The following is a 12203-nucleotide window of genomic DNA, read 5'->3' as shown; positions in this document are numbered from 1 at the left end:
CCCATAGTCCCACACTGATATATACTGCCCCCATAGTCCTGCACTGATATATACTGCTCCCATAGTCCCACACTGATATATACTGCTCCTATAGTCCCACACTGATATATACTGCTCCTATAGTCCCGCACTGATATATACTGCTCCCATAGTCCCGCACTGATATATACTGCTCCCATAGTCCCTCTCTCATATAAACTGCTCCCATAGTTTCGCTCCCATATATACTGCTCCCATAGTCCTGCACTGATATATACTGCTCCCATAGTCCCTCTCTCATATAAACTGCTCCCATAGTCCCGCTCTCATATATTGCTCCCATAGTCCTGCTTTCATATATACTGCTCCCATAGTCCCGCTCTCATATATACTGCTCCCATAATCCCGCTCTCATATATTGCTCCCATAGTCCTGCTCTCATATATACTGCTCCCATAGTCCTGCTCTCATATATACTGCTCCCATAGTCCCGTGGATTATTAGAAGCAGTGTATTGGGGGAGCAATAGGCAGCGGCATATGGGGGGAGGGGGTCTCTGAGGCTAACAGTATTATTAGGTCTCAGGCTGGCAGTATTAGGCAGTCTGAGACCAGCTCTATTAGGGGGTCTTTGAGGATGGCAGTATTAGGGAGTCTGACTGGGGTCACTGCCACTAAGGCTGGCACAATTAAAGGGGTCTCTCCAGGGACGTAGCTAGGATTCATAGGGCCCCATAGCAAAAACTGTACGGGGCTCCATGGAACCCAGTCCGGTGCAGTCCCACAGCGTTTTGTTTTCCTGGTGCATGGGTGACGTCACTCGTGTGCTGGGGCAAGAGGGGTTGTTTACTATGTAGATATAACAACCCTGGTGTCCATTTTCTTGCAGTGATGCATGCGCTAGTATTCTGAATAACACTCGGGCGCCATCTTGAAGGTGACCATGGACAATGGCCTCCATTATTCTGAAGTCGCACATGCCCAAACTGATCCTGATTACTGTTTCTGGCAAAGTTAGGGTACGGATGCCGGACATTGTGGACATGTGCAGGCGGTAAATGGTAATTACTCTATTGCGTATTATGATGAGATTGGACAGTAGAGGGGGTAGAGGGGTGTAGTATGTGTGTGACCCATATGCTCATTACATCAGTTCCTGACAAAGCAAAACACGTGTCGGGCAGATCGGGCGTGCATAAAGTCCTGGTAATGTACGGCCACTGAGGTGTTTTCGCTTGCAGACTGTACTGTATGGGTGCTTTGTATTTGTATGCATCTTGGATTTTGTGTGCATACCCTAATACTGCATTTAATGTGGGCAGTATTACTAATATTATTAGATAAGAGAAAAGATACAGGATGTGCATTCATACTTTAGAAGGTTTATTCTGTTCTAGACATTTTTACTCACCTGGCTAAATTAAATGCATCATCAATGATCTGTGCTCGGTTGATAACAGGAATGACCTGTAAATCAAAAATCGTTTAAATAGGACATCAGTGACAGCGGGCACTGTTATCTGCTGTTTATCATCTTCAGTAAGCTGCAGTGGACAGCATTTTTTTTATTTTTGTTATTCTTTAAAAAAAATTGTTACAACAACCGAAACTTAACAATTATGTGCCCGTATAAATGCTGCCACTGATTAAACAATGAGCGATAAAACGTTAATCGTGGTCTTTCATCATATCCTAAAATTGTTGCTCGACGTTCGCTGATATTTCACAGATCGTTTCATCTAAACAGTTGTTCCAAGCTAAAAAGATCAGGATAAAGATCTCCCAAGGTTTGAAATAATGATTTCTTTCCCCAAGATTTATCTCTTTGTCTAAATGTCAATCACATAAAAGGCTAAATCGCTAAACAATTGCTTTAGCAATTTATCTGTACGTGTAAAAGGGCCTTTAGATAGGCCATCAATATCAGTTTGGGCTGTGGCCTCTTCAATGTTTAACTTAAATGAAAAATTTGAGGACACATTTTAATGGTAAGTTGAATATGTCTTGGAGATCGTGGTGACAATATAAACTTGTTTTAAATATATGTATTTATATGTTATAAATATATGAGAAGCTTTAAAGTACAACTCCAGCTGGACATGAAAAAAAAAACAAAAAAAAACACAGACAGACACTTACACAGACACACACATACTTACCATCCCTCCAGTGACGATCACCGATTGAATCTTCCGCCAGCTGTGCCCCGTCACCTCCGGCTGCTGTCTTTGGAACTCCCTCACTTCCAGTTTACAGTGAAGTGAATGGGAGAGAAAAAGCATGCGCACGGACAGCCTTTTTATTTGCTGGAGTGTATCACATGGCTTCCAGCAAGCTCAACCAATCAGGGCTGAGCAAGCTGGAAGCCATATGATGCACTCCAGCCAATAAAAAGGCTGCTGGTGCGCAAGTGCACCAGCATCCTTTTCCTCTCCCATTCACTTTACCAGAAGATGCCAAGGAGGAAGAAGACCTGGCCCGCCCCCCCTGCTCTGACATCATCGACACAAGATGGTGCCCGGGAGAAGAGGACAGGGTCGACAGTTATTGGGTATGTATACTTTATTTAACTGCTGGGGGGAGGGGGTGGGCAGATAACTTATTACCCACTGTCTTGTCGTGTTTGTACTTTCAGGTCCTGACAGCAGCCTTGGAATTCTAAGCCAGCTCTCCGGTTTTTTTTTTCTATATTCTGACTACCATTGAATACCACTGGCATGTACCAACTGTATTACTTCAATTCATAAGGAAACACCAGGAAAAGTACTGACAGTGCCATCTAATCAGCTGGCTCCTATGACTGCTCTCTCTATATAACTAATAGAGATGAGCGAACCTTGAGCATGCTCGAGTCGATCCGAACCCTGAACTTTCGGCATTTGATTAGCGGTGGCTGCTGAACTTGGATAAAGCCCTAAGGCTATGTGGAAAACATGGATATAGTCATTGGCTGTATCCATGTTTTCTAGACAACCTTAGAGCTTTATCCAAGTTCAGCAGCCCCCGCTAATCAAATGCCGAAAGTTCAGGTTCGGATGGACTCGAACCCGAACCCGGTTTGCTCATCTCTAATTATCACTGCTGAGACACTGAGACACTCATTAGAACAGCAATCTCTATCCTGTCCTCTAGGGGGCTCCAGCAGCTCGACTCGAACCCGGTTCACTCATCTCTAATAATTAAATATCTAGCCTTGATGCCTTAACAATGCAATTCTAAGTCTATGCTATTATATGTGAGGTCATCTTTTCTTGATGGTAAAGGTCGTCTATATGTTCAGCCAAGACAATAAGCAATACTCACTGAAAGGTCAGTGTTAAGTTGTTCCAGCAATCTGTTCCAGTTTCCATCGTCATAGTTAACCCTGTAATATCCAGCCATATTAATGTTTGCAAGCAGCCAGTTATTTCCCTGACCAGTCAAATCAAATGGGCTGTGTGAGGCTGAAATGCAAGAAACGATTTAACAAAGTCTTATCATTTACAATGAATGACACTCCTCGATGGTAGACAGTAAGGCTGCATTCACATGTTCCCTGTTTCACACAGAAAACGGACGTGGAATGCCTGTAAGGGAGTCGTCCCCCCCCCGCACAGGCAGCATCTCTGATATGATGCTGGGAACGAGGGAACTGTATGAATATCCACCACAATGTAATGACAGAGCTGCACGGCTGCTTCATTACAGTACGGAGCATATTCATACAGTTCCCCCGATCCCAGCAGCATATCAGAGATGCTGCCTGTGTGTGTGTGGGGGGGGGGGGTTTGGGGCACTCCATTGCAGACATTCCGTAAGTCTTTTTGTGTGGCCATGGGCCCCCCAGGAGCTCAGGGCCGCCCAAAACGGACCTATTATAATCCGCTACTGCAGTGGGACTGGTGGGCTCACCCCAGTACTTGGACGGGGCTGCACAGCAAAAGAATTCCACCGAGCACGGAAAGCTGGCTCAGTTTCAAAAAAAGGACCGCGCCAATGCGATCCCGATCAGCTAATGTACAAAAAAAAAAAAAAAAAAGAGCAACGACAGCCTAAAGAGACTGTAAGCAACATATAGAGCATTACACATCAAATAACCCACTGTTTTCTATTTTTTATTAAATGACTTTTTACCTGTTTGATCTTTAAGCCAGAAATTATTTTGGGGACTGGTTCTGGTGATGTATGTTATAGGGACAATCCAGGTATAGCTAGAAACATTGAATATAATATAATTGTTAATATAAAGGCCAGAAATATGTCTCAAAAATGTTAAACACAGGAACATCACTGTAAAGATAGATAAATAGATAGATAGATAGATAGATAGATAGATAGATAGATAGATAGATAGAAGATAGATAGATAGATAGATAGATAGATAGATAGAAGATAGATAGATAGATAGATAGATAGGAGATGGATAGATAGATAGATAGATAGATAGATAGGAGATAGATAGATAGATAGATAGATAGATAGATAGATAGGAGATAGATAGATAGATAGGAGATAGATAGATAATAGATAGATAGATAGATAGATAGATAGATAGATAGATAGAAGATAGATAGATAGATAGATAGGAGATAGATAGATAGATAGATAGATAGATAGATAGATAGATAGATAGATAGGAGATAGATAGATAGATAGGAGATAGATAGATAGATAATAGATAGATAGATAGATAGATAGATAGATAGATAGATAGATAGATGATAGATAGATAGATAGATAGATAGATAGATAGATAGATAGATAGATACAGTAGATAGATAGATATGATACATAGCATTAGACCAGCATAAGAGTCACATCTCACTGTTCTGTAGTACACAGTTTTGAGGTCAATAATGCTGCACAGGCCTTTGTCTAGCTGTAACAATCTCCCATTTAGCAGCATTAGACTGTGAAGCCCCAGTTTTATAGCTTTCTAATGTCAGGTTGAGGTTCACTTAAAATTCTGTGCTTTAGTAATCATTACATTTTGGTACAGTGTGTGACAACTGCCCCCCCCCATATCACTATAGCCACACCCATTGTCTATGAAGCCACTCCTTCTTGCCAAATGTGGTCCAAACAATGTTTAGGGCAAATAATAAATGTGTTTTAGGCAAAGGTATGTCACGCTGCCCACAATGTGCCAAGGTTTCGTACAATGTAGGACAGACTAATGAAAAACTAGTGTAATAAATCTGGACCCATGTCCTTAGACTTTGCTCTTACTTATAATCTGAAGGCTGAGTGACTGTTGCATTCGGATCTAAAAGGAAATGTTTCTGTTCTACAAATCCACGCGTTGTATCTATTGTCACCACAGGAAAACCCATCTGCAAGACCCATGTGTTCATGATATCTTCAATTTTGTTTTCAAGCTGAACATTTCTATCATCAACAACCTAAAAGAAAGATAAAAATATATTTATCAAACGAATTAGATATATTACACAGGTTACACCAATAGCTGTACAATCCTGCCAGCATAGTGAGGCTATTACTGAATAAATGAGGGCATGGTTTTGGTCTGATCCGTTTCTAGATATGTGAGGAATTGGCTTAGGAATACATGGATAGACCTTTTTACACCACACCAATATGTGCCACTATGAGGCTTTATACTGGAGTGCAATGTTTTTGCAACCATTGCCTTTATTGGTCCCAAAGTAACAGCTGGGAGACTAGAACATTGTGCCGCTATCTATCTATCTTTCTCTCTATCTATTTTTCTATCTAAAGCAAAATACTACAGTACTCCAGAGTAAGTAAAAAATAGTTAAAGTGGTTTAATCAATTTATGTTACAGGCAATGTGATGTTTCAATCTCAATGTTTCAATCTCATACAGTCTGTATACAGTGCATCAATAAAGACTAAAAAGTCATAAATATTTTACATCAGTGCAGATATACAATTATCATATGTGTATCCAACATAGTGTTTGTTACGTGTTACAGAAAATCATAATTACCAATAAATGAATTCATACAGAGCAGCTGGGTGTTACTCACCAAGCGTCATCAGTAGTCAGGTAAAACAACTGTTAAACATCCATGATAGTGGGACCTTGTGCAAGGGCATTACAAAGCAAAATAGTCATAAAACACAAAGCTGTGCAGGTGTGAGATGCTGTGTGTGTCCATACACACACTATACATACAAGCACTCATATTTACAATACTTGCTAACATTTTACTGTCCCGCACAGTACACAGAGTCTTTCTGCGCTCTCTGAAGTAATAAGGCACACAGGAGCTAGACCCTGATGGAAACTAATGTCTGTGGAACGCACGCCATCCTAAACTGCACGCCAACTTGGAACGCATATCTCACCTATGCATGTGCACTGTCCCTCTAGGGCCAACTAGGGCTGACGTGACACTAAAAGTGGAGTATTCATGCATAAAGCTTATTTAACTCTTCCAGTACTGGTAAATAATGTAAGTGGTGTGGGCATATAGTTCCCATTCATACTGGGACAACAACTACTAAAGTGCTCCAAATAACACAGAATGCAGGTGTGTGATCAAATCGGAGACTTAAGGTGCGTTTACACTAAACGATAATTGGCCCGATCGTACAATTAACGATGTCGGAGTAATGATTTTTTTTTTCATAACGATCAGCATTTAGACGGTACGATATATCGTACGGAAAATTCGCTTTGCGATCGCTTAAGCCTATCTCACACATTGCTTAAATCGGCGAACGACTGTTTACACGGAACGATTTGCGAATTTTTTGAGAACGACGAACGACGATTTGAAAACATGTTGAAAGATCAAAATGAACGATTTCTCGTTCGTTGTTTGATCGTTTGCTGCGTTTACACATCCGATTATCGTTCGAATTCGATCGTTATCGCGCAAATTCGCACGATAATCGTTACGTGTAAACGCACCTTTAGGGTAGCTTCACACGGGCGGGCTCGCAGCGAGATTCTCGCTGCGAGCCCGGCAGGTCCTGGCAGTTCCCATAAACTACATACTTGCTGCGGACCGCAGCGAGTATGTAATTGTTCCGCGCTTAACTCCTTCTACTCCCGGCCGGCTCCCCCGCTGTAAGCAGCATACATTACCTGTCCTTGCTGCTCGGGTCCGGCGTCCTGCTCTCCCGTCCGGCCAATTAGTGTGTTGCCCAGCCGCAGCCACTGATTGGCCGGGCGGGAGAGCAGGACGCCGGACCCGTGCAGCAAGGACAGGTAATGTATGCTGCTTACAGCGGGGGAGCCGGCGGGAGTAGAAGGGGTTAAGCGCGGTACAATTACATACTCGCTGCGGTCCGCAGCAAGTATGTAGTTTATGGAAACTGACAGGACCTGCCGGGCTCGCAGCGAGAATCTCGCAGCGAGCCCGCCCGTGTGAAGCTACCCTTAAGCTTTACTATCACAATTTGTAGTCAGGTTGGGAATGAGTATCTTTTTTTTGTTTTAACTTACTTTTTGTAAGTGTTTCCACAGGTCACTATATACTGTGTTCGCATATGCAAATTCTTTAAGGTATGCCTAGGGAATAAAAATCAAAAAAGATTATTTACATAACTGTTTGCACGGGTATTATCTGCATTAGCGTTCTATGGGTATGTGCTTACAGGATTGAAATGCTGCAGATTTTTTGCAGTTGAAAAAGCTGCACCTTTTTAGCATCTCAATCTGCTGCAGCAGAAAATCTGTAAATTTTCTAGGGAATTGCCCCAGGGAATTTTAAGTAAACACTTACCTAAATGTACCAATGTACCTAAAGAATACTTGGCAAAAAAAAAACTTTTGACATGTCAGGGTATATGCACACTGAGCAAGTCTTGCGGAATTCCGCCCGTGTAATTGCAACATTGCTCCTTTCCATAGAGAACAATGGGGTTTCCGACTGCCTGTGCACACAGAGTAAATTTCCGCCCGGAATTCATCGTGCGGAATCCGCGTTTCTGCCCAAAGAATTGACATGTCAATTCTTTCGGCGGATTCCGCTAGAGGGGACTTGAATGGGACTTGAAATTCCACTTGCATTCCGCTCGATTTCCACTCAAATTCAGCTCCTATTCTGCCAGAGCAGAATAGGCGAGAAATTTCAAGTGGAAATCTTTCAGCTACAATTCCTCGAGAATTGCTCAGTGTGCATATACCCTCACAGGGATATGGCAAAGGATTTGATTAGTTGGGTTATCACTAGAGATGAGCGAACCTGGAGCATGCTCGAGTCGATCCGAACCCGAACTTTCGGCATTTGATTAGCGGTAGCTGCTGAACTTGGATAAAGCCCTAAGACTATGTGGAAAACATGGATATAGTCATTGGCTGTATCCATGTTTTCCAGACAACCTTATAGCTTTATCCAAGTTCAGCAGCCCCAGCTAATCAAATACCGAACGTTCAGGTTCGGATCGACTCGAACCCGAACCCGGTTCGCTCATCTCTAATTATCACTGCTGAGACACTCATTAGAACAGCAATCTCTATCCTGTCCTCTGGGGGGCTCCAGCAGTAAATCCCTAACTGATCAAATTTATTGCAAGTACAAACACAATGTTTCAACTGCTAGGATCTTTATTAAGATTTTATTGGCATATTTGCAATAGCAAATCTGGAGCACTGTGTGTGTTTTTAGAAAGTTTAAAGAAGCATTCCCATCTTCAGTAGGTTTTTGACATACTCGGTAGTTTTTTTCCGAACATATGCAGTAGATTAAATTACCCACTTTTATTTAATTATGGATAAAATAAACTGTACAGCGGACAAGTTAAAATAACACAAATGAAACATTAGCATGTTTCCAACGACAGTACAGATTTGCTTGCTTATCAAACTTTCCTACAGACAAATAGCGGGGTACGACTGATCGGAAACATCTTCTACAGTATACAAGTGGTACTTACACGCAGTCCCTCTACAAAAATCTCTTCGGTGAGAAACGAGGACAGCATACGGATTACTGCTGCACCCTACAATAAAACATATAAAGTACCCAGTGTAAGTGCAATAAAAATGATCAGCATACATACACTGATTTATTGCTCATGTGATTTATAGTAGGAGTAAAATGCAACAACCAATCAAATACAGACATATTTTTATTTTGTTTTACGGTGTGTGAACAAAGCCTAAGGATGCATTCACACATATTAGTGGTTTTCTAGGCAGCTTTTATTATGTTTCACTTATTAAAACACATATAAATGTGAGAATTTGTAGTGAAGCCACTATCCGTTTTGCTGCACAGTTTTTGCCGTGAAGGAATATTGAAAAAAATTACATTTCTGTCTCAGTTTACCTTACTATATGTAATGGAATCAAAGAGTGCGCTTATTTCTGGTAGAGTGTTCACATCTTCTTCTTTTGATGTAAGTGGATGGGAAGAGGTTAAAGCATCTACACCCATTACTCTATGGATGTCGTATAGCACGATCAAGTCTTTCTGTAATGGTCAGAAAATAATATTGTGAGTGCATCAATGTGGGCAAGATGAATTTCACTGACCACAAATAAACAATGGGTGCAGCCTGAAGTGTTGACCTTCACAGCTTTATCTCCATTATCTTCACAGTGATAGCAGATAGAACAATATGGAAATAACAGAAAAACGTAATTTAAAAGGGTTATCCAGTGCTACAAAAACATGGCCACTTTTAGCCCTCTCTTGTCTCCAGATTGGGTGAGGTTTGGGACTCAGTTCCATTGGGCTTGATTGCAAACCACGCCTGAACTGGAGATGGTAGGGGGAAAAGTGGCCATGTTTTTGTAGCACTTGATAACCCCTTTAATGCAAGAAAGAGGGGTCATTCTACAAATCTGAAGTCAATTCCCTAGAACTTGACTGCTTTCAACATCCCAGTTTGGGAATATTATGGAACAAAGAGCCATCAGTTTTCTCTCCCATAAGTTTCTCTTGCAGGCTGCAGGCCTGTAAGACGTCAGGACAGTCGTGCTGATTGTACTAGAAGCTTCAGGTGGAAGAGGACCTGCCGCTTGCGCTCTACATAGGAATTTATAAAGTTAGAATATTTTTTATTTTGTTGGATCCTAACTAGGGATGGTCCGAACCTGCCGAGGTTCGGGTTCGTATGAACCCGAACGCTCGGCAGCAGATTCCCGCTGTCTGCCTGCTCCGTGGAGCGGGCGGATACAGCGGGAGGAACGCCTGGAAAACTGGGATACAGCCTATGGCTATGGCTGTATCCCAGTTTTCCAGGCGGTCCTCCCGCTGGATCCGCCCGCTGCACAGAGCGGACAGACAGCGGCAATCATTACCGAGGGTTCGGGTTCCTACAAACCCAAACCGAACTCGGTTCAGACCATCCCTAATCCTAACTATAGTTGGGGCACAATATGGGGGACTAGAATGATTTCCTCTAGTGAGTCTAAGGTACTATAGGATGACACCACAGGCATTTTAAAGGGGTCCTTCCTTTAAAAAAAATGTAATGGCATGTTGTTCTTGTCAGTGATCCTCAATATGTAGGGCATGCTGGATATAACACTGTAGCTCATTCACAGTTGTTATTTGCCCCTGACTGTTCACTTGCCTTTGTTAGGGTTCTCTGCATAGTAAGAGGCCAAGAGCACTGCTGTGCAAGGAAGAAGGAGAATTCTTCGATTCTTTCATTTTGGGGATTGCAATGTCAGAACCCCCCCCCCAAATCATAATGTCATTGCATATCCTAGCAAAATGCCATAACATTCAAAGATTAAAATGCACCCCCAAGGCGAGTATATTGGACAATACATAAAGCTCAAACCATGGGCAGCATGAAATAGAGACAGGCTTACTTGTTAAAAGCAGACAGGTTGTACCCTGAAATGCTGCAGTGCATTAGAAAAAAACATAGTTTAAAAATGAGTTGGGACACAGGGTGAGGTACCATCTGGATGGTGGTGTTCTCTCCTGGCCTCTCCCAGACCAGCTTTGCTGGGATGGCAAGTCCTTTCCCATACACAAATGCTGAAAGTAGTTTATTAAGGGGAAGCCTGTAGCAAATGTGGCGGAGAGCGGAGGCGCGCAAGCCCTTCCATAGCGACACCACTTGACACTGAGGTAGGCGGGATGCCACGACGGAGAGTCCCACCACGGAATTCCGCCACATTTGAACATACCCTTATGATGTGAGTAGTGATTAAATTGTATATTATGTTATATATTTTTTTAAAACGCCAACCCTAGTTACCAGTTATGTCTGTCATCCAATTGTTATTTCATAACATATTGTCAAGAAACCTACTATGTTCCAGGTGGGTTCTGCTTCATGTGCCCCCAAATATTCCACATAAGAGGCAAAACCCTCATTCAACCACAGATCATTCCACCATCGAACTGTAACAAGGTTACCGAACCACTGCAACAGAAATAACATGGCATTGTTAGCTTGCTGTATGTACCATCCTACTGGGTAAGGCTATGTTCACACAACGTAAAACTACGGCCGTAGTTCTCGCTGCAGAACTACGGCCATAGTTTTGCGGTGTGTAACAAAGCCTTATGTGCAATGGGATCCCGGCTGGAGCGTACACACATCGTATACGCTCCGGCCGGGATCCCATATGGCGCCGGAAAAAACTGACAGGTCAGTTTTCTGCGGCTGGAGTTCAGTGAATTACGGCCGCAGAAAGACCTGTCAGTTCACACAGTGAAGCGAGCGGCTCCGGACGCTTGCTTCACTGTGTGCTATGGTAAGCTCTGATGCGGGCGCGCGCTGATGCGCCCGCATCAGGGCTCTGCAGCCGGAAAGATCATCCGGACGGTACTTAAGTACCGTCCGAGATGATCCGGGCAGAGACCGGCCATTCCTTGACCCGGCCGGGGTCACGGAACGGCCGGTCTCATACGTAATGTGAACATAGCCTAAATCTGTTAATAAAAAAATCAAATCTAGACATAGATCAGGAAAAAGATGTTGCATTTTGAGGGCTCTTGCAAGCAGTGATATTACAACTCTTCTTTGTACTGAGCCATAATAGGGCTGTCAAACTGGCCCCTCTACTAAACCTTCAAATACCTGCAATTTACAGTGACATAGAGAGTTTATGGCATGCCCCATCTGACTCTGCAAAGCACAGAGGTATTCATCCTGATGCGGGTATATTTGCTGCATGCCGGCTACTAGCATTGGCACTTGTAGCAGCTGGGAGTTGCTGGGTGTACAGAGGGCCTGACTCACAAGAGATCTTTTTATCTGTATAGAGCTTCAGTATTTCAGATACATGACTTTGAAGGGGATAATCATATAGGTTATGTACACGTGTAGAAGGAAGCTGCAG

The 12203-nt window shown here is 42.8% G+C and overlaps 1 protein-coding gene across 1 annotated transcript in view; it reads right to left on the bottom strand.

Moving 5' to 3' along the window:
* The window catches only part of LOC138801534 (aminopeptidase Ey-like), a 32218-nt gene that overhangs the window by 12945 nt on the left and 7070 nt on the right, over positions 1-12203 (bottom strand). Inside the window, exons 6-13 of the mRNA XM_069984456.1 lie at positions 11168-11281; positions 9223-9366; positions 8828-8893; positions 7395-7460; positions 5187-5359; positions 4092-4168; positions 3282-3421; positions 1390-1445 (exon numbers count right to left, since the gene is read on the bottom strand). Of these exons, the coding sequence (XP_069840557.1) occupies positions 1390-1445; positions 3282-3421; positions 4092-4168; positions 5187-5359; positions 7395-7460; positions 8828-8893; positions 9223-9366; positions 11168-11281 (836 nt within the window). The remainder of the gene's footprint in view (positions 1-1389; positions 1446-3281; positions 3422-4091; positions 4169-5186; positions 5360-7394; positions 7461-8827; positions 8894-9222; positions 9367-11167; positions 11282-12203) is intronic.

Source organism: Dendropsophus ebraccatus, chromosome 1 (genome assembly GCF_027789765.1).
Source record: "Dendropsophus ebraccatus isolate aDenEbr1 chromosome 1, aDenEbr1.pat, whole genome shotgun sequence".
In the NCBI taxonomy this organism is placed as follows: Eukaryota; Metazoa; Chordata; class Amphibia; order Anura; family Hylidae; genus Dendropsophus; species Dendropsophus ebraccatus.
The sequence above is the reverse complement of the archived record's forward strand: the minus strand, read 5'-3'. Positions and strand labels throughout refer to the sequence as shown.